At 45.9% G+C, this 26,187-nt stretch overlaps 1 protein-coding gene across 6 annotated transcripts; it reads left to right on the top strand.

The window, feature by feature from the left end:
- Positions 1 to 7,669: 7,669 nt before the first annotated feature.
- B3galnt1 (beta-1,3-N-acetylgalactosaminyltransferase 1 (Globoside blood group)) lies at positions 7,670 to 25,674 on the top strand. Of its 6 annotated transcripts, none has more exons than XM_075950597.1 (4): positions 7,670 to 7,805; positions 19,997 to 20,252; positions 20,664 to 20,729; positions 23,583 to 25,674. In XM_075950597.1, the coding sequence occupies exon 4, from the start codon at positions 23,680 to 23,682 to the stop codon at positions 24,673 to 24,675; it is 996 nt and encodes a 331-aa protein (XP_075806712.1). In that variant the 5' UTR covers positions 7,670 to 7,805; positions 19,997 to 20,252; positions 20,664 to 20,729; positions 23,583 to 23,679; the 3' UTR covers positions 24,676 to 25,674. The 6 variants fall into 6 exon arrangements, with proteins under 6 accessions (XP_075806712.1, XP_075806714.1, XP_075806716.1 ...); XM_075950599.1 differs by having other exon boundaries at positions 19,997 to 20,210; positions 23,583 to 25,656; XM_075950598.1 differs by having other exon boundaries at positions 7,805 to 8,099.
- Positions 25,675 to 26,187: the final 513 nt, after the last annotated feature.

The raw sequence follows: 26,187 nt of genomic DNA, 5'->3' as shown, positions 1-26,187 counted from the left end.
AACTCTCAGAGCTGAAAAGTATTACGATGGGTGATGGTGACGAAATGACAATTTTGCAATCCTGGGGATTGAACCTAGCACCGTATGCACGTCAGCTGTATGATGGAACTTCTCCTGGGGAGATGCAATGCATGTCTTCTCAGCCCAGCTAATGTAACCAAAGCACCAATACCACCAAAATCCAACCTGGTAAATCAATGAATTTTGTCGGGGTTTCTGACAGAAGCAGAATGATTCAAAGACAGCTGCATCACCAGGGTCCATCTCAGCATGGATGACAGCCCATCAAAACTGGGAACCTGGAGCGTGCTGCACAGCCTGCAGGTAGCTCAGAGTGTCCTTCCCGAGTCGTCTCAAATCTCTTCCAGGCAGTTCGGCTGGTTTCTGCTTCTTCCAGGCAGCTGGGCTGGTCTTCCTTGCCGTTTTTTTCTTCTCTCAGAATCTTTCCTGCTGCTCAGGTTGTTAGAAGTCACCTTAGCAGTTGAGCTTCCTTCAGTCCGTGGGGGACTCAGCTTTCATCCTGTACTCTGGCAGAAAGTAACCTAGCTCAGCTGGTCAGTTCCAGTGGTTGCCTGAAGCTAATTTGAAGTTGTTTACTTTCCTGCTTAAGGAGCCTCCTGCAGAGTGGAACGTTTCAATCTGGGAGGAAACTGTTACACAACAATGCCAGGCGAATACTCTACCACTGTTGTGGGAGAATTGTTTGTATAGCCATTCCACTGTGCCGATAAAGCCACCTTGAACCAAAGGACTGTGGTCAAAGATGGGCTGGGATTAGTCTTAGAGTTCTTGGAGGACCCAGGAGGTCTGCAGAGAGGACAGGAAGAGAAAAGGGGGATTTCTGCGGCTGGTGGTTCAGGAAAAACGTGGAGAGAGGATCAGCCAATTGACTCTACTGTCCATGAATTTATCAGATCTTTATCTCAATTTCTGACTCCTTAGTTTATTACATTGAAACAATTTAGATAGTCATTACATCTGGCTTCCAAGGCATGGAATTATTAAACCATGCCAAGGCAATGAACCTTCTACGCCATAACCTCAGCTGCCTGCTGCTGCAGAGGCCAGCTTTGTCCCCCTCTCCACCGGCCCTCTGTACCTGTTTTTCTGCATCCAGGTTTTTTTTTATTACAGTCCTTAAGCTGCTGCCCACCCCTGGCCCCCAAATGCTTCTGGGGCTAGCTGCCCCTCCACCAGCCTATGTCCTCATTTAGGGCCACACAGGCCTCCTCCAACCTCCCACTCCCACCCCCCACCCCCAGTCATATAACAGCTTTGAGTGCTTCAGACAGGGTGGAAGACTCAGGAAAGAGGAAGGAGTCATTTACTAAAAGTATACAAGGCCCAAAAGAAGTCTTCGTTGTTTTTTGTTGTTTTTGTTTTTTTTTAAATACAAAGATTGACTTCAGTTGTAAACAGAATAATACCAGATCCAGGAGTTACACAAATATTAATTGAATCTCCAAAGCCCCAGAGAAACCCTGTCTCGAAAAAAACCAAAAAAAAAAAAAAAAGAAGTTATAACCATCATGGGGATACCTGTACAAATTAATACTGACAATGCACCAGCATGTCTCTAATAAAATGAAACCGTTTTGTTTTTTTTTTTTTTTTTTTTTTTGGTTTTTCGAGGCAGGGTTTCTATGTGGTTTTGGAGCCTGTCCTGGAACTAGCTCTTGTAGACCAGGCTGGTCTCGAACTCACAGAGATCCACCTGCCTCTGCCTCCCAAGTGCTGGGATTAAAGGCGTGCGCCACCACCGCCCGGCAATGAAACCGTTTTTTACATATTATAACATAAATTACATTGCAAGTATACCACACAATTGAAATCCAATCAATTCCTTAGCATGAAAACCAGCCATGTCAAGAACACGAAAACCAATCGGTCCTTGAGCATGAAATCTAACCAATCTCTGAGCTTGGTCTCAGTAATTGATATCCTACCAATTTCCACTCTGAAAATCTCCACCTTGGAATGCTCTGCCCCGAAAAAACCTGATATAAGTCCTGTACCTGTTCAGTTTGTGGCTAACCTTTTTCCACCCTGGCAGAGCAACCACACTCCTGGATACTTCTATTCAATAAACCTCTAGAATGAGCTGTGCTGTAAGGAGTTTCTTTTGCCTAAGAAGAGCAGAGCAGAGCAGAGATGTAATAGTTTTCACCAGAGAGAGCAGGGCGGCCAACACTTCGGCTGGGAAAACATTCCCTTACTGGAGCAGAACTGTTACACTCAGAGGAAGCTGAGAAGAGCTGTAACATTTCTCTGGAGCACAACGGATCAGAGCTGTAATAACCTTGCTCAGGGAAACCCTCCCCTGCTGGAGCAAAGTTGTTATGCTTGCATTAGAGAAACCTTTCCCCAGAGCAAGGACTGTAACACTTTGCTGGGGAAACCTTTCCCCCTCCAGAACAGAGCTGTAACAATCTGGAGTGGTCTATTTCCTTTCATTACTGTAGGGACTCCTTGGTTTCCGACTGCTAGGACACATTTCCCTTCTGAACTATACCTTGGCTTCCAACTGTCAGGAAACCTTCCTTTTGGAGCTGTAACACTTACATATATACCACTAAGTTATATCATCAGATTGAATTCATATTTGTATAGGCAGCTAAACTTTGGGACGGATTGTTCTGAGCATGGATAGCTGAATCCCCAGCTGTTAGATGCTATAAGTACAGGAGAGGCAGAGAGAGAGAGAGAGAGAGAGACAGACAGAGAGAGAGAGAGACAGAGAGAGAGAGAGAGAGAACATCACATCTTAGGTTGTGAGTGTCTTCTCACATATTTTGAGAACTTAATTCTCCTCATCTGAAGCCCCAGAGTCTTTGCATTCTAGAGCATTCTGGAAGTGCACTTACTAGTTATTCATGGATCACTAAAAACACTTTAGAAATAGGTGGTGCTGTAAGTTTCCAAAAAGTAAAAAGTAAAAATTTAATGTTAGTATCCTGAGGTCCATCCCTTTTTCAGTATATTAACCCATTTGCAATGGAGCCTGCCTACATTGTCAATAACAGACCACGCCTCTGTGAGGTGAGCTGTCAACCCCGATGGGTGAGGAACGGCTGTGATGGATGACTGTGTAGCAGGGCAGCAACCACTTTACTCTCTGCAAAGGGCACAGCTACCTACTAAGCCTGGAACTAAGCAAAGAATCACAACTGTGATTTAGATCCGAGTCCTTACACTATGCCAACGAAGTCCTGGCTCACGCTGCCAATGTTTAAACTTAGTTTTGCTGTATTCCCACTTCAACCTTCAGTTCAATCCCTGTTTTCAGAAAACTTTCTGATGGCCACAAAGATTTCAAATGTGTTCATTCTCCTTTTTTCTCTTGCAGTAAAGAACAGTAAAGAAACTGCCGAGCCAAGCGAGAACGAAATGGACTGTGTGTTGAAGGGACAAGATAATCAGTTCTCCCCATCTGAATTTGGTTTTGCCTATGACAGTATGATATCTGATTTCCAAATTGTGTCCCAAACCCTAACTCATCTGGTGATGATGTCCTTGCCTAGTCCTTTCACTTTTAATCTTGGACAGTCTTGTGCTTGCTTCTGATCATTAGAATGTGCTAAAACATTTGCTACATGACTCATATGTGTATGTGTGTGTGTGTGTGTGTGTGTGTGTCTGTGCACTCACATGGGCACAGGTATACAAGGAAGCCAGAAGTAGTGTTCCTCAGGCACTGCCCACCTTTGTCTTATTGTTCCTTTGTTTTGTTTTGTTTTTTTAAGGAGGGTTACTTGCTGGCCTGGAGCTCACTGATTAGGTTAGACAGACTAGCCAGAAAGCTTCCCGTGTTCTGCCAGTCTTTGCTTCCCAGTGGGATCTGGGATCAAACTCAGTTCCCCTTGCTTGCACAGCACATTTTCCAACTGAGCCACCTTCCCAGAAACACATGACACTTGCCTTGCTGTTATCTTTCAGCTTGGCTTCAGCTCTTAGATCATTGGTTCTGATGACGTTCAGATCAATTGTCAAGTGTAAGTGTAGAAATATAATCTGCTTGCACAAGTGAAAACCATTAATAACAGCCAATGATTTAGACTGGAAAAACTGTCCTCGTTAATGTCTTTTGAGTATTCCCTTGTAGTGGGGAGATGGTCATTGTTCATTACAGCAGACTTGGCAGAGCTCTTGCCTAGAAGAACTTGAGAGAGTTTAAATGGAAGTATTTTTTTTTTTTTTATTTTTCGAGACAGGGTTTCTCTGTAGCTTTTGGTTCCTGTCCTGGAACTAGCTCTTGTAGACCAGGCTGGTCTCGAACTCACAGAGATCCGCCTGCCTCTGCCTCCCGAGTGCTGGGATTAAAGGCGTGCGCCACCACCGCCCGGCGGAAGTATTTTTTTTTTTTTTTGGTTTTTCGAGACAGGGTTTCTTTGTGGTTTTGGAGCCTGTCCTGGAGCTAGCTCTTGTAGACCAGGCTGGTCTCAAACTCACAGAGATCCGCCTGCCTCTGCCTCCCAAGTGCTGGGATTAAAGGCGTGCGCCACCACCGCCCGGCAAATGGAAGTATTTTTGACATAAGTCAGAGACCAGATGATTGAAGGTAAAGATTATATAGTCTTGATTTCTCTCCACTATTGAAAATAGATATGGGAAAGCTGACCTTATATGCCGAAGTTAATATAGGAAACACTTGGATTTTGCCACCCCCACCCCCTTTTTCTTTGGTTTTTCAAGATAGCATAACAGTCCAGGCCGTCCTGGAACTCACTTTGTTGGTAAGACTAGCCTCAAATTCACAGAGGTCTGCCTACCTCTGCCTCCCCAGTGCTGGAATTAAAGGCATGTACCACCATATCTGGCTAAGATTTTGTAAAATCTTAAAACATACATCACAAGATCCTACAGAACATCACTGCTTTTAGCAGAAGTATTCACAGGTATTATCAGGAGGCCCCAACTGCACAAAAGACAGAGCTCTGGGACTCTGGAAGGAAAGCTAGCATTCAACTCAATTGTGATCTACCTCCTGCTAGGCTACCTGACGTCAGGTGCCAGAAAAACCTAGAGGGTTATTATGCTACGTATCTAAGTACATGGGCTTGTTTTCAAAGTCTCATGACCGATGTCACAATTCCTTGTACAGAAAAGTCACAGTACCATGTGAAAAGGGACAAATGATCAGAGATAGTTTGTTCAGCAGTGTCGGTAGGGTTTCAGTGGTGTGGACAGGGTTCTGCTTATGATGACTCTCCTACCACATCTCCACAATTCCACGGTAAGTCTGCTCAGCAGAGATTATCCTGTGCGGGACTGACTCTCAAAGGCCTTGGCCTGCCTTAGCCACTGATTTGGCCCCAGTGCCTCTGACATTGTCTGGATTGGTTAAATGAAGCAAAATACACTCTTGATGGTTGATTTTCTTTTTTTTTCTTTTTTTGGTTTTTCGAGACAGGGTTTCTCTGTGGCTTTGGAGCCTGTCCTGGAACTAGCTCTGTAGACCAGGCTGGTCTCGAACTCACAGAGATCTGCCTGCCTCTGCCTCCCGAGTGCTGGGATTAAAGGCATGTGCCACCATCGCCCGGCCATGGTTGATTTTCTTTTCTTTTCTTTTCTTTCTTTCTTTCTTTCTTTTTTTTTTTTGATTTTTGAGACAGGGTTTCTCTGTAGCTTTTTGGTTCTTGTCCTGGAACTAGCTCTCATAGACCAGGCTGGCCTCGAACTCACAGAGATCCGCCTGCCTCTGCCTCCCCAGTGCTGGGATTAAAGGCGTGCGCCACCACCGCCTGGCTTGATGGTTATTTTCATACTTAAAACTGGTTACAGCTCATCTCAAGGACGTGCCACAACAAATCCTAGCTGACCATCTTGTAGATAAGGTGAAAGCCTTATCTACACATTAGTCTTAAGTACTCTCCTGTCCTGAAGGCGTTTGAAGCCCTGTCCTCCCAAGAATTTTCGAAATCTTTGTTTAACAAATTAACCACTTGTGGAGACCCAATGACGGGAGCCTATTTCCACCTTGTCTGAAGGTCAGAGAGTTTCAGTTGTTCACAGTTGTTGACTAGCGTGGCTACACCCTGCCCTGCTCGGGAAATTCAAGCCTACTTCTGCTCCCTATTTTGAAATAGGAAGTTTGACCTTGGGAGTGACTGCCTTCAGATCGCTCGGTCTAGGGTGGGTTCACTGCCTAAACAACAGAATGCTAATGACTTGACTTCTCAAAGTATTAAAGCAAATAACTGTTCTAATTAACTGTCCTTTGTAACGTGTTAAAGCAGCCTTTTGTCTTCCTCTCCTGTTGTGTTGGGGTGTAAAGATGTAAGGAAAATTAAACAAGGGTGTACTCACTGGAACTCCCTCCCAGTACTATCCTACGTCTTCTCTTTTGTTATTTTCACTTGCGTCTTCTTCCTCTTTGCTGTTTTCCTGATCCCCATTTTGTTGAAGCTGGTCTACGACACCACTAAAGAGAAATACTCTCCACCCTTGCTTATAATGGAAAAAAATTGGAAAACACTGCTCTTTACTTCAGCGGTAGTAGTTTTGAGACAGCCGGGATAGTGCTGAAGATTTCATATTCTCCCCCATGGGAAACAATATGAAGAGCACCGTGGGCTGCATGAAGGAGTCCTACTGTTGCAACCAGCTTAAACTCTAGAGCTAAAGGTAAGTTAAAATCATGCCAGGAAGGCAAAACACGAGACACACAACTTCCAAAAGTACTGTCATGGAGGAAAACCAGGGAGATTCATTGAGGCAATATTCCAACCTTTATAAGATCACCTTCCTAGAAAACCCCTGTGACTTTTCCACAACTGGGAAAGCTTGACTATGGTATCCATTCTAGGCCACTTTAGAGATCTCTAGTTTCTCAAAAGCAATAATGCTGATCTGGTCTGGTAGAAGTCGTTAGTTTAGGAAGTGCCGTCTGAAGCATCCAGGAAAGAGCGGGAAAGCCATTCTTGTAGAGTGTTAAGCTGATGAACTTTGCATGCAGGTATGTAGGTGTGCACTGAAGAATGAATTCTTCCCTTTGCGGTGGAGGGAGGTCAAGCCATCTGTGGTTTTAAAGCCGAGGCACCAGAATGAGTCTTTGTTTTCAGATGACTCTACTGAAGAGGCCTTTTGGCAAAAAACAAAACAAAAACCCCAGGAAGTTTTATTTTGGAATGGAACCACCTCCACCCAAAGTGCGGAATGAGCAGGGCCAGTTTAGCAACACCCAGCTCTCTTGACCAAAGCCTGTCCCCTCCCTTATCCTCCCTCCCTTCATTTTCCTCCCCTCCCCTCCTCTCCCCGAGGGAGGCACTATTTGGGTGGGGACGACTCTGAGCGGTAGATGATTAAGTGTCCACAGGAATGAACTGTTTCTGGAAGCATTTGGGGGTGAGGGGGTGCGGGCTGTGTGCCAGCGACTGACTCCCTGAGCCTCCTACCCACAGGGACCTAAGGCACCAGGAGTGTCCTCAACCTTTCATTCCCTGCACTCCGAAATCCTGCCCAGGCTTCTTCTTTCCCAAGGAGCCCTGGGATGAGGTCCCGCCCTTTGGCTGAGCATTTTAGGCTGCTAGTGGAAGATGGCACGTGCCAAGGAGCAGGGCGTCTTAAGCAGACCTGCACTTCAGTCCGGAGCCTGCGGCGGAGATGCCAGCGCCCGCGGCCGTGGCCGTGGCCGACAACGGTGGCGAGGACAGCTCCGGGCTGCGGGTGGCGGGTGCTCGCGCGCGCGCGCGCGTGTGCGTGCAGGAGGCGCGCGCCGGGCGTGCGTGCGGCTGCGGGGAGCCTGTTGTCCACGCGCAGGAAGCGAGCGCGGCCAGCATCGCAGCGGGTGCCAGCGGCTCGCCGAGGTGAGTGCGGGGCGGGCGTGCTGGGGAAGACGGTTGGGCGGCGGCGGAGCGGCCCTCTCGGGGCGCAGCCTTCTAGGGACCGCGGGTCCGGGCTGCCGGGCCCCAAGCTCCTCCGGTCGCTTGTCGCTCCTCGGTGGATAGCCTCACCAGGGCGAGCTGCCACGCCCTGGGCCCCGGCCACCGCGGCTGCTCGGGTGCTCTCGGCCGACTCTCGAGGCTCGGGGACAAGGCACCCGGGAATCCGGGACGCTAGGAAGAGCTCCGGTGCGCGTGGCGAGCCAGGCCCCGGGCGCTGTAAGCCTGGCGGCGGGGGGCGCGCGGTGGGGGTGTGTGTGTGGCCTGGTTGTCACTGTGGCCGAGGAGAATTTGGGAATAGTGTCAGCTCGCTGGTGGACCCGCAGCAGGCCCAGAGGAACGCACATTCCTGGCAGGAAAGGGCCGGTGGTCCCCTGGGTAGGAGAGTGCTTCCTGGGGAGGGATGGCGGGCAGAATGGACCCTAGGAAGGGAATGGAAGATTTGGCAAGAGGAAGGAGAAAACTCCCAAGGTTTAAGGCCTCGGAATTAATAAGAGATCCGAGTGAACCAGCAAAGCATTTTAAAGAAAATACTAGATGGAGGAGCGTGGAAAGGATGATGTCAGCAGCAAGCACAGATGGCTGTATTCGGTGGCTGTGACCGCAAGACTAAAAGGCAGGGTTTGATTTTGAACTGAGTAGGTTTTATTTTTCATACTGCAAGCCTTTGGGAGAAGCGGCTGCTTTCTTAGGAAAGGCGACTGCCAAGGAAGACATTGCCCAACCGTTTGTTTTCGGAGGTAGCACGAGTGGAATTTGCAATCTTCACCCAGAGAATATTTGTGTTTTGGCTCTGGGTGTTCCAGGCAAATGCAGGGGGGTGGGGGGAGGGTCTGTGCTCCTTGAAGTGTTGACACCTCACAGGGAACTTGCATCACTCTAGAGAAGGGACCCACCTGGTACTGAGAGGAGAGTGTGGTGTTTTCTCCTTCACGTTGAGAGGTTTGTTTAAAATGAATGGCCGTTGGGGAATTGAAGCATTGAGAATAGAATAGTCCATTATCTACAATCCTCGGTTTGCTCATGGGACAGGTACCGAGAATTGAAGAGAGCATCGAGGCCTATCTGGAAACGAACAGCCTGGCTGCCGATGCATAATAACTTATCCTAAAGCAGTTTGTCGGGAATGGAACATTGCTTTTAGCTGTTTTGTATGATACTTTAAAAAATTATTTAAATTATTTAAAAAAAAAACCCAAACCAAAAATTGTCTGTTCTGCCTACATGTATGTATATATGTATGTATGCCTGGCGCCTCCTGAGGTCAGAAGTGGGGCATTTCATCCCGTAGAATTGGGAGTTACAGATCCGGGTGGATCCACCACATGGGTACTGGGACGTGAGTTCTAGTCTCCTACCAGAGCAACAACAAGTGCTCTTAACGACCAGGTCATCCCTTCAGCCCCAAGATGGTGTCTTCTTCCATTCAGTTGTTTGCAGGACTTGTATTTTAGCTAAAACACAGAATATGGAAATCTCTCCCCCACACACACATATACACACAAGATGGTGTCTTCTTCCATTCAGTTGTTTGCAGGACTTGTATTTTAGCTAAAACACAGAATATGGAAATCTCCCCCCCCCCCATATACACACATTTATCTAGTGGTTTCATCTAATCTGAAATCCTGTGAGTTTAATGTGTTTTTGATTTGAATTTATGCAGTTGGAAATGCCCTGCCGGGGGTGGGTGATAACCTACTCAGCCTCCAGCTCCACTCTGTCATGGTGAAGGTGGCATCTCATTTCAGAACATCCCTTTATTCCGTTTACACCTGTGTATCAATCAGGGAAAGCACACTTGTCTGACGCAGTTGGCTGTGCTGTAGGAACTATAGTATGGGTAAGGTCAGCTGGACGGTCAAACAAGATTGAATGAACTTAACCAACAGATGCTTTCAGAACTACCGTTCAGCAGGCTGTTTGGCAGCATCTCCTTGGGGGTTGTGGGAAGTGATTTTTCTTTCAATAAATAAAAGTTGTGTGAACACTGATTTGCCTTCAAGCAGGATTCTTGCCTTAGTGTGGATTAGAGGAAGGGGGATGGTAAAGGTATGAGTTAGGGCTGGGCCTGGGAGCTGATTGGAGCCCTGTGAAACAAAGGAGTAAAACACCAGAAAGCCAAGTCAGATAATAGCTGTCATCTGTCATGTGTCCCTGACCCTGACCCTAGTTAACTAGGAAGTCAGGCCTTTTGCCTTCCCGTTGTACACACAGCCGAGGTACCAGTTCCCAGCTCAGTCTACCCTTCTGGAGCCATTGCACGTAGGGAACATGTTATTGGTTAGTCTAGGAACCCCTTTTCATTCTGTGACTCCTTTGGATCATGAGGGGAAAAAGACAATAAAATCCGGAGATTTTATTGCTGCTTTAGGGGATGACTTTTATGGATAGGCTCCAGCAGGTATTTCCAAACTGATATCTGTTTGATAAATACAGTCAGTCCTTCGTGTGCGTAGGTTCTGTATTCATAGATTCTGCCAACCACGGGGTAGAAATGTTTAGAAAAAGTGTGTCCTAAAAATGTACAGATTGTGAGTGTTGCAGTTGTGAGAGGAAAGATTCCCCAGTGCGTGTGTTACAGTTCTGAAGGGGAAAAGTGTCCTGGCAGCCAGGAGCCAAGGAACACCACAAAGTCACACAGCACAATAAACCTCACACAAGAGATTCCTAGGGAAAGAGGCAGGAGGGTGGCTGCCTCTGCTCAGGCGGGCAGGGCAGTGGGTCTCCACTTGTCCGTCGCTCCTTGGGATTGAGCAACCCTCTGACGAGGGCCACCTCAGACCTTTGGGAGACACGTATTTACATTACAGTTCATGACAGTAGCAAGATTGCAGTTATGAAGTAGCAATGAAAATGATTTTGTTTTCATGGGGGGGGGTCACTCCAACATATCAAGGGGGAACTATGTTAAAGTGTCCCAACATTAGGAAGGTAGAGAACACTGGTGGAAGTTTTCTTGTTGGTGGAGCTTTCCAGGGTGGGGATTGGTGGGATTTGTAGTCTTGAGCTCGGAGTAAACTCAGGCATTGGTGGGTTTTTAAGCCCCAGAATTGAGCTCAGGCTTTTCACGCTCTAAGGCAGAGAGAGCTTGGCTACCGGAGTCTGGAGGCTCTGGGTCCAGCCTTTGCTGCCTTAGAGTGCTCTGTGGGTGGAGCCTGATAGAGTTCTGCAAGGGAAGGGCCTGGCCACTCAGGTGCTCAGTCAGGGGCCTTACACACAGACGTTCTAAATTATTGTAGTGTTAAATAGTTCCTGTATCCTAGCGTAGGCTGTGTATTTTTCACCTTTATTGGGCATCAGCACAGTCGGAGAGCACAAACTTAGCTCCCTGCCCTGCACACCGGTTGCTAATTTAGGAACATTTGAGCTCGAGACGTCCCCAGTTTTCTTCAGACTGGTTTCACTCATGAGGTGCAGGCTAACCTTGGGAGTCATGAGTCCAGAGACTCGGGGACTGGATGTGAAGGGAGGTCTGACTCCCAAGCAGGAGCCTTGCTTTGGGAAAATGGGCACAGCATTTGGAGTTGAAAAGCTTCAGGTTCTAGGTCCATGTGTTTGTGGGCTGTTCAGGTCTTTGAAAAATCTAGTGTTGTAAAATGTTGCTTTATAAATTTGCCTCGGAAGTGCTATAGACGTCTACAGAGCCTCTTTCAAAGCAAAACAAAGAAATGAAAACAGACAAACAAAGACACAAACCCCACTCCCCCCAACATAAAGCCCTAACCTCACTACTGATAGCCAAGAGTGGAGTTTTTGTTGTCGAGTGTAAGTAAAGGTGGCAGAAGCAAAATGAAAATTGTACAGGTATGCCAGCTCCTGCTGCCTTTGGTTCTGTTTGCTAGGAAGCCCAAGAACCCTGCGTACCCTGATCCCCAAGTCGAGAATAAAGCACCATCTTCAGGGTTGCTTTGACTATAAGTAAACGTTCTTGGGGAGCAGGACATGATGCTGCAAACTTTATTTAAAAGCCCACTCATCTCCCCAGCACACAAGGGCAGCAGGCCTTGGTTCCCATCAGGCGTGGATGAAAGCCCCCCTCCCTGGTGTCTCAGACCACGCTTGACTCTGGTGCTGCCGCAGCCGGCTGGGACTTCAGGAGCAGAGCCGAGAAATGGCAGCGGAATGATGGGATTTAAATTCACTCCCTATTGGATGTGTGTGACCGTCTCAGGGAGTGGTGCTCAGTGTGGGTGTTTTCTGAAAGTCAGTGACTATTTCAGGTTCATTGTTTAAATGTAAGCAGGTTAGGGGCTGGAGAGATGGCTCAGGGTGGGGAGGAGGGCCGTGCATGTGGAGGGCCAGCGTTTGGTCCCTAGCACCCACATCCGGTGTGGCCCACAACCACGAGTATCTCCAGTTCCAGGGAATCTAATGCCTTTGGTGTCTGCAGGTGCACTCAAGTGCATATCCATACACACATACATATGGTTACAATTAAAATCTTTTAAAATCTGAGCAATTAAGGCTTTTGTATGAACACGAAGTGTAGCTATGATGGGTTAGCTACATTCCGAGCTATCTAGCTTCTGTTTTTTTTTTTTTTTTTTTGGTTTTTCGAGACAGGGTTTCTCTGTGGTTTTGGAGCCTGTCCTGGAACTAGCTCTGTAGACCAGGCTGGTCTCGAACTCACAGAGATCCGCCTGCCTCTGCCTCCCGAGTGCTGGGATTAAAGGCGTGCGCCACCACTACCCGTAGCTTCTGTTTTTGGATGTACAATTTTCCACTTTGTTCATAAGGAGCTTTAAACACCTCACTCTCATCATAGAATCTAAGTTTGGGCTTTTTCGGGTGTCTCTGGACCGTCTTTGGAGGAACCCTGAAAAAGTGGGATGAGATCAGCCAGATGCCAACTTTATTGTGTTCCAGGGCAGCTTATATAGTGCCTTCCCTGACCAATGGCCACGCCCTAGCTGAATCCTTCAGCTGCAAGCCACCAGAAACCATTCCCCTGCCTCGTGCTCAGAGCAGCTGCAAGCACAGGGAAACAAGTTGTTTTCCTCAGAGCAGCTGCAAGCATAACAAGTTGTTTACTCAGGCAGGCAAGGGTTAGTGATTAATGAAGAAGGTTAACGAAGTCATCACACAAATAGAAATACAAAGACAGCTCACCTGCTCCAGTGCCCGGACCACACTGGTAAAATGATGGAGAGGGAGAGCGTAAAGATACTCAGTAGAAAAGAAAGGAAGTGTTTTTAATGTGAAGCTTTTATTTGCTCTGGCAAAGTAAAACATTTCATTTTTTTTTTACGTTGTTAAATTAAGTAAATATACCAGTTGCTGTCTTGAGTAAAAGTCAGTTTCCCACGGATGCCCGACTGTGCCTCAATGAGGAGACAAATGTAAATTTACATAGTAGGCTGGAGAGATGGCTCAGTGGGGTCGACACCAGGACCGGCGTGGTGGGATGAGAGAACTGACTCCCACAGGTTGTCTTCCGACATGTACCTGTGTGCACTGGTGCGCGCGTGTGACACACATACACACACACACACACACACACACACACACACACACACACACACACTCTAACTGTAAAAACATTAAAGATATGCAAAGTGTCTCAGTGCACATCACTATCCTGGGCATCCGATGGAAAAGGCTCCTGCGTTTCGTGGTTGCTGCAGTTGCCTAAGGTAGGACTTGTAGCGGTACAAGTCATGCCGGAAAAGGAGAAAGGAAACAAGTCATGCCGGAAAAGGAGAAAGGAAACTCAGTGCAAAATGATGGCGGGGTAGGAAGAAAAGGACCGTAGGGAGCAGAGCGTGTGAGGACAGGAACCAGAGTCCACTTGCAGCAGCTGGATCTCTTCCAGGAGTGCCAGGGACACCTCGGAGGAGTGGGAGAGCAGGCACTTGACCTTCTGGAGAAAGCAGAAACCTGGGCCTCTAGAAGGCAGGCTAGCTGGAGGGCAAAGGTAGACCCCCTGGGGTTTATCTGCTGTTTAACCACACCGAAACATGTGGAATCATACCACATTTGGGATAGCTGCAGATTTTGTAAGCAGAACAAATACAGTCATGTAAGAGCTAGGAGCATCGAGGGTGGGTGCCGATGGCAGCGGTGTGCCTACTGAGCTCTTGGGTACCAGCCCCACCCTGCTCTGTTCACGTGGTTGTCACAGAAGGACCCAGGCAGAAGGCATTGTTGTTCCTTTTCATAGAAAAATTAGCCAGTGCCTCAAAGGGTAAAAGATGTGTACAAATTGGTAATCGGAGCTTCTCAAATCCCCTAAGCCTGTGAGTCACTTAGGGATATTGTTTAATGGTACCAATTTAGGAATTCTGGGCCAGCGGTTGGAGCTCTGCGAGTCTCACGAGTCTCACGTGAGGGCTCACTGGGGTCATCTATCTGGGAGTTGAAAACAGTGCATCCCTTCACCCTCGGAAACTGAAGTGGTTGGTTTGGGGTGGAGCCTGGTTCCCGGGTATCCAGCAGTGTGAGCCCCGGGTCCAAGGAGAGGGACAAGAGTGGTGGTGGTCAGATGGCAGAGGAGTCCCTCAGCCAGAAAGCAGCAGTATGCTGTGAGGACAGAGGAGTCCCTCAGCCAGAAAGCAGCAGTATGCTGTGAGGACAGAGGAGTCCCTCAGCCAGAAAGCAGCAGTATGCTGTGAGGACAGAGGAGTATGGCTGCAGAGAAGAGTTATTACCTGTTCCAGAGCACAGCTTGTCAGATTCTGATGTGCGTATTCTCATTTTCCAACTATGTCTGTAAAAACTAGAAAGCTCGTGGAGATTAGCCCTTACTCTTCTTCCCACTACTTCTACTTCCTCCCCTATCTCCTCCTCCTCCTCCTTCTCTTCTTCCTCCTCCTCTGTGCCCCCTTCACTTCATTTTCTTCCCTCACATAAAAAATAGAAGATGCAGAGGTAATGTACTTGAGTTCATCTTTTACCCTCTGATCCTCGCCGGCCATAGGCATCCAATTCTGAGCCCGCGAGGGGGTACTGAGGCTGATACTCAAGGCCCCTGATATTGGTGGGCCCACAGAAAGTCACAGGGACTCAAAGCTGAGCCGGGGAAACACCAATGCTGAGTCCTGACATTAAGGTAAAACACATCAGGTCATGAGCTCTCCTGACGTGAACCGGTGTCTTGGTGAACTTGGTGTTGCTGTCATGGCCGGGCCTCAAGTCAGCAGGTCTGTGTAGACAGCTGCTTACCTTGACCTCAACAGTGACAGCTGGGTAGAAGGATCTGCCAGGTTCTCAGGTGTGACTGACAGAAAAGTACACAGGTTCTGAGTTGGCCTAGAGAGAGTGCTGTTATGAGCCTTCTTGTTTACTTTGGGAGAGGATCCCTCACTCATGAGGACTTGGACCCCATTTGCACATTTCTCGGTGGTGTTTTGTACAGACAAATTAATGTAAGTGTTCTACTAGAATGGACTTGCTGTGTCACAGGAAAAATAAAGGCTCAGCTTTACTGAATTATGTAAAAGGAATTGAGCTGATTTGCATTTGCTTCAAACTATTACTCAGAATAATTAATATAAGCCTTTTCAATGGGATGTCTATGCAGGTCTCCCAGGACCAGATTTCTCTGAATGGTTTCCTCCCTGCTAGAGACAACAAAAGCTAAAACAGATTATTTTTTAAATAATGTAATAAACATGGCATATTATATCCTTAGAGAATACATGTTGAAATCTCAGAGAAGCCCTCCATTGGGAAGACAAAAAACAAAAAACGTAGTTTAGGTTTGTTTGAATTACTTCCAGGTGTTTTTTGTCCCAGGCATTTCTAAGATTACTGCATCTGTCTGTGGGTTAGATGCAGCTGCAGTTGGGCATGAGCAGAAAGTGGACATTTTGGGCTCAGTAACTGAGATGCCCATTCCTTCTGTGAGAATGATTGAGACACTGGCATGCATCATGGAAGATGGCAGGAAGGTTGTAAAAGCTGAAAGTTAGGTGTAAAGGGACATGGTGCTTGTAAGCGTGAACAGAACACTCCATCATGGATGGGAGACGGTTTCATGGAGCCCCACCCCTCCAGGAAGAACTTTTGGCAGTTAATATTACTGCAGGGAAGGGAGCGGGGTTATTTTCTTCAGTGGTGTAGCCACTGGCTAGGTTACCCACATCCCAGTAAATAACACCTTACCGCGTTCGCGTTAGTAAGGTGGCCTTCAATAAACAGCGGGTTAGGAAGAAGCAGAAGGTGGACTAGGTGGGAAGAAGGGGGTTCAGCAGAAGTGGGAGGGGTAACAGAGGGTAATACAGTGTGAGTAGGACCTTAGTACACTGGATAAATATATAAAGTTATAGCCAAGCGTAGTAGCACAGGCCTTTAATCTCAGTACTTGGGAGGCAGAGGCAGGTGCATCTCTATGAGTTCATGGCCAACCTGGTCTACATAGTAAGTTCCAGGACAGCCAGAGCTACATAGTGACACCCTGTCCAAAAAAGTCAAAAACAAAACAACAACAACAACAAAAACCAAAAAAAACTCCAAAACCAACCAACCAAACAATATATTTATAAAGGATAAGTAAAGAGATTTAATAAAACATTTACAGCTTGTAACATTAGAAAGTCTTGCTTTCACCCCTTCTCTGATCCACCTTTTTCTTTCCATCTATCACATGTCTCTTTCTGTTACTTTTCTGACATACATTGTCTTTGGATTTCCACTGCTGTGGAGAGACACCATGACCGTGGCAACTCTTGTAAAGGAAGACATTTAATTGGAGCTGGCTTACAGTTCGGAAGTTTAGTCCATTATCACCATAGCATGGCAGCGCACAGGCAGACATGGGGCTGGAGAAGGAGGGGAGAGTTCTCCATCCAGATCAGCAGTCAGCAGGAAGAGAGAGAGAGACTGGGCATGGCTTGAGCATCTGAAACCTCAAAGCCTGCCCCCAGTGACACACCACACACTTCCTCCAACAGGGCCATATGTACTCGAACAAGGGCACCCTTCCCGATAGTGACACTCCCTATGAGGTCATTTTCATTTAAACCACCACAAATATATAAATATGTTCTAAATTTTCTAATACAAAAGTTAGTATGACAGGGTCATTGAGGTGGCTCAGCCGATAAGAGGCCTCCCAGCAAGCCTGTCACACTAGACTTACATGGTAGATAGGGAGAACTGACCCCACAAGTAGTCTTCTGACTTCCACATGTATGTGAGTATATACACGCATGCACACGCACACACACACGTGCAGGAGAAATAAATGTAAACAATGTTGGTATTGTTTAGTCCACCTCTAATTTCTTTACTTCATATTGTCTGGAAGTCTTTTCATACCAGAATTCACAGGGTATTTTTGCTATTTTCGCAAAATGGTAGCTTTACAATTAAGTGATTTCAAAGACATTTCTGACTTCAGTTTTTCTGTAAAAGAGGCCATTTCCTTATCAACTAGGGCTATTGGTTTCCCGTAAACTATGTATGCATCATCCTTTGAAGTGGGGAAAAAATGCTTTCTGGCCACACACCAGGAAATAATTTTCAAATTAAGTGTTGGTGATCCACTTAGTTGTTGAAATGTACTACATTGTTGATGTTCAGTTATAGATTAAAAAATAATTTACAATGTGATTGAGACCCTCTGTCGCAAACGTTTTGAGTTTCTAAAGAAGGTGTGTGTGTGTGTGTGTGTGAGACTCTGTGTATGTGTGTGTGACTATGTGTGACTATGTGTGTGCGTGTGTGTCTGTGTTGCTAGAAGTTGAGTCCAGCAATCACAGGCTAGGCAGGTTTTCTACCACTCAGCTGTATCTCCAGTCTTAAACAGATTTTTTTTTAAATGTGTTTTCAAATTACATGAACATTGGCGTTCATGTTGTGGGTAAACAAGGTAGCCTGTGTTTTAGTGCTTTAGGATTGCCAAAAGGTGGGGGGGAGTGATGGGGCAGGACACACACACAGGACATTGGAGTTAATGTTGTGGGTAAACAAGGTAGCCTGTATTTTAGTGTTTTAGGATTGCCAAGTGACATCCGTGTCTTAGTTAGGGTTACTATGGCGATGATGAAACACCATGGCCAACAGTGACTTGGGGAGGGAAGGGTTTGTTTATTTGGCTTACGTATCCTGAATCACAGTTCATCAAGAGAAGCCAAAGCAGGAACTCAAACCTAGCAGGAACCTGGAGACAGGAGCCATTACAGAAGCCACAGAAGAGTGCTGCTTACTGGTTTGCTCTCTGAGACTTGCTCAGCCTGCTTTCTTAAGAGCATCAAGGACCACCAGGCCAGGGGTGGTGACACCCACAATGGCCTGGGTGCTCCCACATCAATCACAAGTTAAGATGTCCTCAAGTTTGCCTACACCCCAGTCGTGTGCAGGCAATCTGTCAATAGAGATTGTTTTCTCTGAGATGACTCCAGCTTGGGTCAAGTTGAAGTAGAGCTAGCCAGCACAATATGTAACCTAATATCAGGTCTTGTTGTTGTATTTTTTCTTTTTAAGTAAATGATTGATGCAGCCTTAAAAACAAGTTCGGGGGCTTCTAGGACTCCTGTGGGCTCCCAGATTCTCTCACACTCAAATCCCTATCTACAATGGTGTCATATTTGCATGCTGTCTGTGCACACTCCAGATTTAAAGCCTAATGCAGCGTTTTAAAATGGGAATGCCTAGCTGTTTCTCAGTGTTTCTTAGAGAATAATGACAGAAAATAAGTCTGCAGGTTTTATACAGAAGTAAAGACATATCTTACCTTAGGGGCAGTGGTAGTTTTTGTGTTTTGTTTGTTTTCAGGGTATGGTGGTTTGAAAGAAAATGGCCTCAAAAGAAGTGGCATTTTTAGGAGGTGTGGCCTTGTTGGAGAAAGTGTGTCACTGTGGAGGCAGGTTTTGAGGGGTACCACCTAGTGTCTGAGCTCACTTCCTGTTGCCTGGGTAAGATGTAGAACTCTCAGCGATTTCTCCAGCACTGTGTCTACCTGCACACCACCATGTCCCATAGCGATAATGAACTGAACCTCTGGACTGGAAGCCACCCAGCTAAATGGTTTTCTTTAGAAGAGCTGCTGAGGTCCTGGTGTCTTCACAGCAATAGAACCCTAAGTAAAATACAAAGAGAATTGCTTAGACTGGGTTTTACCCGATAGCCCAGGCTGGCCTTAAATTCACTATGTTGCTGAAGATTATTTCAAACTCTCAACTCAATCTTCCTGCTTCTACCTTGTAAAGGTGTGTGTGTGTGCGTGCGCAAACAATAAGTGGTCGATTTGAGAGGGAGTGAAAGGGTTGGAAATGCTGAAAACACAGTACTTATGTGAGGTAGCTCAGTGGGTAATTGTTTGTCACTAAGCCTGATGACTTGAGCGCCATCCCCAAGATCCACTTTTCTACCAAGTCCTGAAAGTTCTTCTCTAGTCCTCAACCGTGTATGTACAATCAAAACCAACAAATAAGTGTAATTTTCAGATTTTAAGGAAAGGATTATTCGTCTGGCTTCTCAAGAGGGTCTGTATGCTGTTTCACGTAGAGCGGAAGGAAGTGGGATGTGTCCGAGAGCGCGTGTGCAAGGGGGGCTGAGGGAAGCCGAGAGGCCCGCTTTATCACACCTGACTTAAGATGGCCAACTCATGTAATGTCCCAAACCAGCTGGAATCAGGACCCCGATTCCAGTGGGGTGTTGAGTGGGAGGAGCAGGGGTGAGAAATAGAGAGAATGGGAAGACAAAAGCCATAGCTGGGGCTGGGGGTCTGGCAGAAGCTGATGACTTGCACCAAACAAGTGTTTCCCTTTTTCTTTTTGTTTTTTAAGACGGGGTGTCTCTGTGTAGCCCTGGATGGCCTGGAACTTGCTTTGTAGACAAAGCTGGCCGCAAACCCAAATGCTTCTGCCTCTCCGGTACTGGCATTAAAGGCCAGTGCAAACACACCTGGCCCGAGAAGTTTATTAAGCACAACTTCTTTTTTTTTTTTTTTTTTTTTTTTTTTTAATTTTTTATGATTTATTTATCTTTATTTTATGTGCATTGGTGTGAAGGTGTCAGATCCCCTGGAACTGGATTTTCAGACAGTTGTGAGCTGCCATGTGGGTGCTGGGAATTGAACGCGGGTCCTCTAGAAGAGCAGTCAGTGCTCTTAACCGCTGAGCCATTTCTCCAGCCCCTAAGCACAACTTCTTATTTGATACTATCTGCAGGAGGAAAAAGGCCAAGGTCAGCAGAGCTCTGTGTTAGACAGCGTCAGCAGAGAGACCGTGCAGCACCTCCAACGGCTACCCAAGGACTGATAACCACAGCCCAGAGGGAAGAGTCGGGTCTCCAGAAGCTGCAGCCTTGACTCCTTCGAGGCACTGGCTTGAGCCCAAGACCAGCTTTGACTAGCCGGCTACTGGACAAGGACACAGAACTAAGGTCACGTTTGTCCTTTCATCGGGACCACTGAGGAAGTCTTGGGTCAGTCTGGCTCCCCACACTGATGCTTTTTTTGTGTGTGATGTAGCTTTATGATCGTTAATTACCTTTTTGGGGGGTGCTTTCGTTGAACTCTGACCTTCACATCCTTCCAAACACACATGCAATCACATCCGCATGGCACATAGAAAACACAGAAGCCAGATGCTGTTAAGTGCAAACGTACATCAGTATGGGACAGTAGCTCACCTTCACTACAGGGGCCCACACAAAACACATGGCTAAAAAGAGGTATGTCATATAGATACTTTGTTCGCGGCAAGTGTTTCTTTGTTTCTTTTCAATGCGAATCACTTAGAAAACATGATGTGAATGGCTAGTTTGTTGATTGGCATTTTCCTGGCACATGTTTTCCTGTTTCTTAAGTTTTAAACACTTTGTGTTTTGTTTTAGGTGTGAGCCTTTTACGTAGCATGTGGCAGAAATTTGGGCCAAGCCGTGAAAACCCCCGTGGTTCAGGTGAGCTGGCTTCTGTGATTTTCTTTGCCATACATTTTCTCTGCTTTCCCCTTTTTCATCTTCCCGTCAATAGCTGGCTTACTTGACTTTTTTGTTGTTTCCATCATTCAACTCAGAAGATATATGTCCATATTTATTCTTCTACTAGTTATGCTGAAGGCTTATATTATCTATTCTTTTTAAATTTCTTTAAAGTTTTTATTTTTTTAAGTATTTTATTTAGTCATTTTTATCTTAGGTGCATAAATGTTTGCTTGCAAGTGTGAAAGTGTGCCACAGAGAAGGAGACCAAAGAGGACATAAGATACAAATGGTTGTGAGCCAAGTGGTGGTGGTACCCAAACCTGGGTCCTCTGCAAAAGCAGCAATCGCTTTGAATCACTATGCCGTCTCTCACCCCAGTTTAGAATAGATTCTTACATACGATGGTTTTAGCAAAAACTGTGTTTATCCTCATCCTTATTCCTACTGAACAAAGTGTGGAGAGTTTCTCATTTATGATGTTCTTTTGCAGGCAGGCAGGTAGGTGTGTGTGTGTGTGTGTGTGTGTGTGTGTGTGTGTGTGTGTGTGTGTGTGCGTGTGCGTGCGCGTGCAGATGTGTGGAGACCAGAAGTCAACATCAGGCCTTTCCTTCAGTTTCTCTCCACATTTTTTGAGACTAGCTCCCTCACTGAACCTGGGGCTCACCAATTTACTTAAACTGGGTAGCTAGCAAGCTCAAGGAGTCTACTCCTCTCCACCAAGCCATCCCCCACTCCAGTGAGGTTACAAACGTGTGATACTGTATCTGCCATTTATGTGAGTGGTGAAAATCTAAACCGGGGTCTTCATGCTTGTATGGCAAGGATTTTCCCACCTGAGCCATCTCACTTTTACCTGGTATTTCAGTTTCAATTTGTGCATGTTTACTTGTTCATGTGAGTGCATGGGGGAGCCTGGGGATGTGTTCTGTCATCTTGTCACTCAGGAGGCAGCTTTCACGTGCATGGCTCCTGTGTTGGCAGGGCAAGCACTTAATCAACGTAGCTGTCATCTTTCTACAGCCTCTTGGTTCTCCGCCTTCCTAATGCTGCAACCTTTTAATACAGTGGCTCCTGCTGTGGTGACCCCAACCATAAAACTGTTTCCATTGCTACTTCATAGCTGTAATTTTGCTACTGTTGTGAATCATAATGTAAATGTCTGTGTTTTCCAATGGTCTTAGGTGACCCCGTGAAGGTTAAACCCTCTGAAAAGGTCAAGCCCCACAGGTTGAGAACCACTGCACTAGGTTCATTCTCTTTACTATATGAAAAAAATTATTTGTGTTCTTCGTTGTCTATTTCCATTCTTTTAGCTGTGATTACAAGTCTTTCATATCTTTTAATAATTTCTTGCTTTACCTTTGCTTCTTACATTTCATTTCCCCTTAAATTCAGTGTTTTTCATAGTAAAAAGAGACCCTTTAATAGCCAGTCTTGGTGGCACATGCCTTTAATCTCAGAACTCTGGAGGTGAAGGCAGAGACGAGGCAGATGCAGGTGGATCTCTGCGAATCCTAGTCTTTTTGAGATTTCATGTGAGTACTCTAAAATCCTCTTATAAAATAGGTACAGTAAAACCCATCTTCTCAGCAAGCTGTAACGGTGAATGTCTGCTCTCAGCACCACTGTGAGATACATGCACATCCAAACGGGCTTTTCAGAGCATGCCCTGGATTGAGATGATGTGTATTAAAACAGTAGAAAATTTAAAATGATAGAAATGTCATGAATGGTTCAAGGTCACACTTGTGGGGTACAGCTAAGACAGGGTAGCACTCAGGCTCCCAACCTCTACACAGGCTCAGCACCACAGTGGAACATGGTGCCCTATGGGCACAAAATCAAGTGTTTTGTTTTTATTTACAGAGGCAACACAGACAATCCAAAGCAATGCATGTATAATCCCGTGACACAGAGAGGAAGAGCGTGAGCTCCCAGCAACCCCAAAGACGAGACCATTGGGTTGGTGGAGCACATCCTTGCTCTGCATATATGCACGTAGAATTCTAGGTGTTTATCATCCTCTCTTTTCAAAAGAAGTGTACATCATGTATACTGCTCCATATTTCAGTCAGTGATATGAATGTAGGAATTATGGGAAGCAAAATTGCAAGTAATGAGTGAAGGTATCTGGTTGAATGAGGTAGCTATAATTTCACTTCAAAGGTTTCCTATGATAGACTTTTAAATCATATTTTTTCTATATTATAAAGGACCCACACAGTTTTCTGATTAGTATTTAGGATAAATTGATAGCAGTGGTGTTACTTGACTTGAACACAGTCTAGAAAGCCTGCTTGGGATACAGTCAGAGGCAAGCAAGACCTGCTTACGTATTGCAGCACAGTAGCCAAGATGCAGAATCTGTTGCAGAGCCGAGCGATGGGTTAGTGGATAAAAACAGTGTGGTAATCTACAAGATGGAATATTATTCAGCTAAAAATGTTAGAGTCCTGGAATTTGAAGCAACGTAAATGAGTAAAATGAGCAAGGACAGAAAGACATATATTTCTAGTTCTTGTTTGTGGAATATTTTTTAGCTTTCATTTTTCTTTTTTACTTTTGAGTCCGGGTCTCTCCAGGTCACCTAAGCTGGCCTCGAACTTGTGATCTTCTTGCCTCATCCTCCCAAATAACTGGGGTTACAATTATTTGTGTCGAATGAGAGATGTTGTTTGAAAATGATTCTTGGGTCTGTTTTAACCTGGGTCTTGCTCTGCACCCCTGGGTGGTGGTTCATCGGTGTGTTAAATGTAGCCAGGCAGGCTGAGGTCAGACCGTCTACTGTTGATTGGGAGCTTTCTCTCTCCATTTTCTCCTCTTGACTAGATGACAGCAACTGACGTGTGCTGAGGAGGTGGACACTCACCGAGCCTTTGCTCCGTCTTGTAGAACCCGTGCCTTCTGTACTTCTCCGCTGCTGTGAATGGCCCCGGCTGTCTTGACCACCCTTCTCAATAGGATGTCACTGAGATCCCTCAAATGGAGCCTCCTGCTGCTCTCCCTGCTGAGTTTCCTAGTGATGTGGTACCTCAGCCTTCCTCACTACAATGTCATTGAGCGTGTGAACTGGATGTACTTTTATGAGTATGAGCCAATTTACAGACAAGACTTTCGCTTCACACTCCGGGAACATTCGAACTGCTCTCAACAGAACCCATTCCTGGTCATCCTGGTGACCTCGCGCCCCTCAGACGTGAAAGCCAGACAAGCGATTAGAGTCACGTGGGGTGAAAAGAAGTCCTGGTGGGGGTATGAGGTTCTTACGTTTTTCTTATTAGGCCAGCAGGCCGAAAAGGAAGACAAGGTGTTAGCGCTGTCCCTAGAAGACGAACACCTTCTCTATGGCGATATTATACGGCAAGATTTTTTAGACACATATAATAACTTGACCTTGAAAACCATTATGGCTTTCAGGTGGGTAATTGAGTTTTGCCCCAATGCCAAGTATATCATGAAAACAGACACGGATGTTTTCATCAACACTGGCAATTTGGTCAAGTATCTTTTAAACGTAAACCACTCAGAGAGGTTTTTCACAGGCTACCCTCTAATTGACAACTATTCCTATAGAGGATTTTTCCAGAAAAACCATATTTCGTATCAGGAGTACCCTTTCAAGGTGTTCCCTCCCTACTGTAGTGGGTTGGGCTACATTTTGTCCAGGGACCTTGTACCGAGGATCTATAAAATGATGAGTCACGTGAAGCCCATCAAGTTTGAAGATGTTTATGTTGGGATCTGCTTGAATTTGTTAAAAGTGGACATTCATATCCCGGAAGACACAAATCTCTTCTTTCTGTATAGAATCCACTTGGATGTCTGCCAGCTCAGACGCGTGATTGCCGCCCATGGCTTCTCTTCTAAGGAGATCATCACATTTTGGCAGGTCATGCTGAGGAACACCACGTGCCATTATTAAGGCACGTCCAGGGCAGGGACGCTCAGAGTGCTGGCTTCCCACACTGAGACTCACAGAGCACGCCCAGACGGAAGCTCCGCAGCATAAACTTACTAGTGATTTGACTTCACAGACTTTCACGCGGACCCTTTAAAGGCGATGGAGGAGTGGAGCAATGCAGACAAAGAGTTTTGCTAATGCAGTCAAAGAAACAAACGTCGTCTGGATGACTTAGTCTATAGATTATTATTCCTTAAGATTTCCCTGAAAGAAGAGCTGACTCGTCCACAGCAACAAAACCGTGCAGAGTTGTATTTATTAGATAGTCTAGTCTCATGAAGCTCAGCGTGGAGCTTCGGTGGTATTATTTATATATATGGGCGTGTGTGTGTGTATGCATATATACATATATACACATATATTTCTCGTAAAAGCTTTACTAAAGTTATATTGAAGAAAATTTCGTTTGTATTGTTTTCATCCACAGGATACTTGACAATGTGGTATTTCCGAGTTATAAGATAGTATTTAATGTTATTTCAGGTTCCTAAGTGTTTCAAGGTTACGGAGGCTTCAGTGTTATTATATAGTGAATCCCCTTTCACATTTGCTTCCTCCACTCAGCAGCTCACCTTTGAAAGCCCCACTAATGTGATATCATAGCTTATTACTGACTGACAGCAATCTCCTGAGCTTTGTTGGATATTTTATTGTAGAAATATGAAGAATCAAAGCAAGAAAATTCAAGATTTCGTGCTTTTTTAAAATGTAGTACAAATATGTAGTCAGTGTTTCTAGATGTCACTGCATTTGTGCTTTTTTTCCTCCACAGTCCTTGGGAGTGATGGAAAATATTTCCTAAAAGCAAAGAGGCTAAGGTGGTATTAGAGTATGCTACAGCAGTGTCTGAGTTGGAAAGGGGAGGCAGAGGATCCACGCTGCATTGTTAACCTACCCAGTGTGTTTTCTGCTTAGTGGTCAACTTGTGAATAAAGAGTTTCCAAAAACAAGAAAAGCTGCTTCTGTTGTCACGAGCTCATCATTGAGACGAAAGTCTGAGGTCGAGTCTGATTTTAATCTCCTGTGCCTTCACAGTGCCGGCGTTTCCTTGCTGGACCTGTTCCTAAGGGAGAAAAGAGGACACCTTGTCCACAGGTGCCAGGGATTAAGCAGCTTTCTCTCAGAGTTGATAAAGAACAGGTAATTCCTTTCTTACTGGTTACCTAGTAGTAAGAGCTCAAACCTTCCTCAGAAAATATAACCTCAAAACCCGCAGTCAGGTCCTGTGATGGCTGATTTATAATTCTGTGTGGAGACTGCTATGTTGTGTGGTTCCCTATAATGGGCCTGTGACCATCTCCCCGGGTTATCAGTCTATGGGAGTCTCAGAAGACTCCCGAGTGTATGAATACCACCGTGTGTTCTTTAAGCTCGCGTTGCTTACCAGTGATTGCCTAGCACCCTGCACCAAGTGTCTTCTCATACCAGGGCACAGGTTCAAGGGCAATCCCCATCTAGAACACACCATTCTTA

The sequence above is a fragment of the Microtus pennsylvanicus genome, chromosome 16 (genome assembly GCF_037038515.1).
Source record: "Microtus pennsylvanicus isolate mMicPen1 chromosome 16, mMicPen1.hap1, whole genome shotgun sequence".
Lineage (NCBI taxonomy): Eukaryota > Metazoa > Chordata > Mammalia > Rodentia > Cricetidae > Microtus > Microtus pennsylvanicus.
Note: the sequence above shows the minus strand (reverse complement) of the source record. Positions and strands in the feature narration are given on the sequence as shown.